This window comes from Vitis vinifera, chromosome 18 (genome assembly GCF_030704535.1).
Source record: "Vitis vinifera cultivar Pinot Noir 40024 chromosome 18, ASM3070453v1".
NCBI lineage: Eukaryota > Viridiplantae > Streptophyta > Magnoliopsida > Vitales > Vitaceae > Vitis > Vitis vinifera.
The window spans coordinates 31,382,039-31,388,038 of NC_081822.1; the positions used below are offsets into that span (position 1 = coordinate 31,382,039).

The following is a 6,000-nucleotide window of genomic DNA, read 5'->3' on the forward strand; positions in this document are numbered from 1 at the left end:
ACTTTTAATAGTTTCATCAAAGTCACAATAAAAAGCCTAATAAACATTTATATAGTAAAAAAAAAAAAAAAAAAAAGTCTTTCTCTAATTGTAATAGGTACTACATGTGATATAACTTAAATTAATAGATTATATAATTTTATATTTTAAAAATATTTTAAATTATCTTTATTGAAATAATATTAGATCTTATAATTTTTTTTATTATTAAAATATATATTTTTAATTAAATTTTAAAGAAAAAATAAATAAATAAAGCCTCAATTCCCAATTGGGGCTTCAATTTAAATTTAGAAGAAAAAAAAAAATTATGCCATGGTGTTAATAAAAGGACTACTTTGAAAATAAATTTTGCATGGGGACAAATTATATTCTTTTAGAAGAAAAGACAATTTTGTCCCAAAACTCTGCCATAATAATTTCCAGCAAATCAGAATCAGTGCACTGCAAGAATAATTTCCAGTTCCAGCAAACCAGAATCGGCACTGCCAAAGTAATTTGTTCCCAGCACCTGTATATATTACTATTGCAGAAAATAAATCAAAAGTGTGAATCCTTCTCAGTTATTTTATTCGTTCGTCTAATATTTTCAGCAAAATTCTTCATCCTTGAATAACGAACAACTCACCAAGAGATGTTATGGGAAGATTTGGGTGCATATCACGCATTTTCCTGGCCGGTTCCTCCTCGTCAAGGGATGTCCTGAAAATGGCTGCATTTCAAGCGTTTCTGTGGCTGCATCTCTGATTCAGACGGATCCTTAGAGCAAGCAGTTTCAGCTGGTTCCCCCTCGTCAGCAGTATAGTACCCAGAATTATCCAATTCCGAGCCATCAACACTTCCACTGGGTTCCTCATCATGGATTTCTGTAAGGACAACTGTTGACTTATTAGGAGGAGGAGAGGAAGCAGAGGAAATAGAGCCGAATTGGATCATTGGGGGGTTGTTGTGATTCACATCTTCATTACTGTACGCCAGACCAATTCCATACCGCTTAACTTCACCAAATTGGTCAGAACGTGGCTGGAACGATGCCTTGATATGAGTCACTTGATGCCAATTGATGATGTGACCCCATGGACACCAATCGCTGAAGGAAGAAAGTGGTACATAAAGCAGGTATACGTGATCCAAAGTTAGCATCTGACGATTTAAACACAAAAAATGCGGATAAGGAACGACTCGGAAGCCGTGAGTAAAGTCACTGGATCTTGAAAGGGACAAGTAACAGTATACAAAGCGTGACAAACCAAGGTTACTAAACTTGGGAACGACGTTTGCAAACCCAAAACCCAGGAAGTTGGAATTAAACCAATTTGGAGATAGCTCTGCTATTACTTCCTTCCCTGAGCTCTGATACCTTATCCAATCTGGTAGTCTACTCCCAGGAGTCAATATTTCTAATGCCAAAACGAAGTTTAGATCCTGTAGAATGAAAATGATCAGGGGTTGAGAGATAGAAATTGCTCATTTCCTATCTTCCTTCATTAAACATTTATTTTGCCTCTATCACAAATTAAGTTAAATGAGGTATCATTTGAATACACTTTCTTTTCTCAACCTAAATCCTAACTTCTACAAAACAGGCATATTTTCTAAACTGATAACAAAAAGTAAAAAAATTGAGGAAACATGAGAAATTGCGTCCATGCATTTCATACTTTAAGATGAGTACAGTTATGATATACAAAATAAACATTTTCTATAATTAAAATTGTGATATATGGGATATAGAGGAAATTTACCCAGATTACGCGATTCTTTAGAAGGAATGACTGGACATTTCGAAGCGAGACATTTTTCAATGACGTGCAATTTCTTGCATCCACTTGAACAATGCTTGATGGGAGATCTGGCAGTTCTTGAAGTCTTGTGCAATTTGCCAACCGAAAACGTTCCAAGCGTGAAAGTCGACTGAGGTTTGGCAACGTAACAAAGTTGTTCTCACATAAATATAAATCTTTCAACGAAGATAAGTAAACAAGACAACTAAGGTTTGTTTCATCTGACAAATTGCAGTCACTTAGGTCTAGCTTTCTTAAAGAGCATAAGCCTGACAAATTATGCAATATGAAACCAGTGGAATTGGAACTTCTTCTTGGAAACAACCATGAGGCAGATGGTGGTCCCTTACATCCCACAAAAGATAATATCTCAAGGTTTCTCAACGAAGACAAAGAGGAGGGTAGTTCTCTTAGTGCAGTTCCATCTGCATAAAGTTTCTTTAACATTTCTAAGTACCCAAAGTTCTCCGGAAATTGTTCAAATTTTGAGCAGCCAGAAAGAATCAATGTGGCAAGGGATTTCAAGTCATAAGGGCCGCTTGGAAGACTCTTGAGCATTTTGCAGTTTTTAAAACTCAAAAAATTGAGATTCTTCAAATCTCTAAGTGATGGGTGAACCTTACATAGAGACACACAATCTTCTAAAACTAACCGTTCCAGGTTGGTGACTCTTGAGAGATTTGGGGTTTCTATTAAGTACTTAGAGTGACTAAGATCCATGCATTTCAACTTTTCAAGAACCTGCCATAAAAGAGATTTGACTTAAAATTAGCTTTCATACACATTACATACTCTTTAAAGAAAATAACATGAGTAGATCATAATCTTTACCTTGATTCCTTTCCAAAGTTGTTTAATGTGGCTACAAGGCATGCTAAGATGAACAAGATTCTTTGCATTGAAATCATTAGGCAATGATTTCAAGGAGTATCCATACAAATCAAAGTACCTCAATTCATCAAAACAAAATTTAAAATTCGAAGAGAAACGAACTTTACAATTCTCCTTCTTAAAGGTATCTTCAAAGTTTCTGAAAATTTTGTCAGATTGATAGACTTTGAGCAATCTAAGTTTACTCATCCTTGCAAAGGTTTGTGTGGTAAAGTCTATTGTCTCTTGTAAATGAAACGAACTGAGGAATAAGCCTTCAATTTTTTCACTTCCCTACAAATCAAGAAAGAGATTAAGTTAAAAGCATGCAAAGTGCATAAAAATTTCTATAATTTTATCCACATACGATCACTTAAGCCAAAATAATCATTAATTTATAATCTTAAACTTTCTAAATAAAATAAATTTCATTTCCTTTTTCTCTTACCGTATTTTTTTTTAGTACATCAATGATATCTTCATGGAACCATAATCTGCTACGTTTGCCGAGCTCTTGAACAAATTGTTGGCGAACAATTTCTATACCCATTTCTTGTATTAAGTCATGCATCTCAAGCTTATTCCCATAAATACTTATCAAAGATTTATTAACGAGAGTTCTTATTCCACATGATGAGAAAAAGCCGCAACCATCCAATATTTCAATTACATAATCTTTGTCTTCTCCTTTAAAGAAACATGCAATATCCAAAAATATATTCTTCTCTTTATCATCTAACCCATCATAACTGATTCTAAGTACTTCCTCAATTTTCTTATGAAGAGTACTTTTCAATTTGTCCAACTGATTTCTCCGTTCTTTTTTGCTCATGCCAAATAAAGAAGAACATAAAACTTTAAGAGCCAGCGGAAGGCCTTTAGCATAATCTATCATTTCTTTAGAAAGCTCCAAGAAATCACCAATAAGAAGCTCATGTTTTAACGAATGACGTTTAATGAACCCATAAGCTTCATCATAATTAAATGTTGGAACCTGATAACAAAGGACACCATGTGCAATTAACAAATGTTTATCTCTAGCCGTTATAATAATTCTACTTCCTCGACCAAACCAATCCCAATTTCCAACTAAGCATTCCAATATTTTTGGATCATTCACATTGTCGAGAACAACAAGGGCCTTTTTTGAATGGAGTCTAGCCTTTATAAATGTGAATCCCTTTGTATTTAGATCTTTTTCCTCCAATAGATCATAAAGAAATATTTGTTGTAATTTGATTAAACCCTTATTAACCAAAACCTTTCCAACATCTTCCAAAAAAGAGTGTGCTTCAAATTGTCTTGAGATTTCGTTGTAAAGAGCTCTAGCAAGGGTTGTTTTCCCTATTCCGCCCATGCCCCAAATTCCTATCATACCAACATCATCCGATTCCAAACGTAATCGCATTTTTATTTCTTGTATGCGAGCATCTATTCCAACCAGTTTCTCAGTATCACCACTACATATATTTATCAATTTATTGAAAACATGCTTAACGATTTCCTTGATTAGTAGAAGCTCATTCCTGCCATATTTGAAGCATAAACAAATAATAAGTCTAAGTGCCCATAAAAAGATAATAAAAATAAAACAAATAGGAGAAGATTTGTCCGGATATAGTTGATCTTATCACTAAGGTTACAAAAGACTAATAAAAAAGTTATGAATTCTATAAACATGGTCCTTAAATCGGATAATTAATATTAATATGGAATTCTTATGCCCTTTGTATTTTAATAAATATTAGATGAATTATTAATAAGAGCATTAAATTGGAAATGCTAAAAATAAAAAATAAAAATAAATGTGAAAAGGCTTTAGATAATTACTTATTCCTTGATTCCCAACCAGATAAATTTGCAACTTGAGTGAGAGCATCCTTCCAAATCTGCACCCTCTCCATATTCTCCGTCAAATTCTTCTCATGTTCAGCTAAGGCTGCTCCAAATTTTCCCCTCTGTTTTTTCACATCTGAGGGATCCACATTATAGAAAATTGGGAGAACCCTCTGTCCCCTGGTTTTCATGCACTCTAGTATCTTTGCAAGCTCCTCCAGACACCATTTAGAAGATGCATAATTTTCTGATAAAACAATGATGGAAAACATGGAGTTCTCAATAGCTGTAACAAGGGCAGGAGATATGAGCCGGCCTCTCTCAAGCTTGTCATCATCTATGAAAGTGTTGATTCCTTTAGTGCGCAACTCCTGATAGAGATGGGCAGTGAAGTTATTGCGGGTGTCTTCTCCTCTAAAGCTCAAGAACACATCATAACTCCCTTGAGAAGAAGAAGAAGAAGAAGAAGGAAAAGCCATTGCAGCAGTACTAGAGACCCAAAGTCTGAGATATGAGTCCTGAATTCTAAATTATCCTGTAGGAAAGAAAAAGTTCCATAATTGATTTATACAATTCCAAAAACTCCATCAACAAAACGAAAGAAATTCTGAGAGATAGTGTTATAAACTACAACTGAATAATAAAGCTAAATTTGCTTAATTGCAAATCTGAAGTGAAACCATAGCTATAATTGAAGAATACAGCTGTGAGAAATCTGAACAAGAGAATGACCAAGAGAACAAGTGATGGTGGTATTGCTGATGTAATTGGAGCCAAGTCTAGCCACAACAAAACTTACAACACAATATTTAGGGCAAATAAGTGCTTCTGCTTCTTGGAGTGAGTAGGAGGAATGTTGGCTCCTCGAACTGAAGAATAAACCTGCGAGATCTGAACAAGAGACTGAGGAATAACAAGTAAACACAATGACAAGTGATGGTAATGCTGCTTATGTAATTGAACCCAAGTCTCACAACAAAACTCACAACACCTATTTTGGGCAAATAAGTGCTTCTGCTGCCTGGAGCGAGTAGGAGGAAAGTTTGCTCTTCGTGTTGAAGAGTACACCTGTGATCTGAACAAGAGACTTAGGAATAATAACTAAACACAGTGACAAGTGATGGTGAAACTCTCACAACAAAACTTACAGTACTGTTTTGGGCAAATAAGTGCTTCTGCTACTTGGAGTAGGATGAACGCAGGATGAAGGATAGAAGAAAAGATGGAAACCGCGTTGGACGAGTAGAGTAGAAAGGAAATGCTTTGTGGGGTTTGCTTGTCCCACAACACCTACTGGCATGATGTGTAATTTCCTTTGGCTTGCCATGTGAAAGGATAATGAGAAGTAAAAAAATTGGAAAAGTGGTGAAATTTAATATAGACTATTTAAATCTCTACATATTTTTCAATTGTGTTCGGGGGAGTAATCCAGTTATAACAAGTAATACTAAATTATTAAACCCAAATAGCCAAATTAATTTGAGACTCAGATTTACTTAATCTAACAATC

The 6,000-nt window shown here is 34.7% G+C and overlaps 1 protein-coding gene across 3 annotated transcripts; it reads right to left on the bottom strand.

The window, feature by feature from the left end:
- Positions 1-394: 394 nt before the first annotated feature.
- LOC100255177 (disease resistance protein RPV1) lies at positions 395-5,727 on the bottom strand. Of its 3 annotated transcripts, none has more exons than XR_002028915.2 (6): positions 4,485-5,727; positions 3,103-4,180; positions 2,616-2,948; positions 1,746-2,525; positions 629-1,425; positions 395-511 (listed from the first exon to the last, which is right to left on the bottom strand). XR_002028915.2 is itself a non-coding variant. In XM_059734682.1 (6 exons), the coding sequence occupies exons 2-6, from the start codon at positions 4,967-4,969 to the stop codon at positions 691-693; spliced, it is 3,411 nt and encodes a 1,136-aa protein (XP_059590665.1). In that variant the 5' UTR covers positions 4,970-5,025; positions 5,290-5,727; the 3' UTR covers positions 409-690. The 3 variants fall into 3 exon arrangements, 2 of the variants coding, with proteins under 2 accessions (XP_059590665.1, XP_019072108.2); XM_059734682.1 differs by having other exon boundaries at positions 409-1,425; positions 4,485-5,025; positions 5,290-5,727; XM_019216563.2 differs by having other exon boundaries at positions 409-1,425.
- Positions 5,728-6,000: the final 273 nt, after the last annotated feature.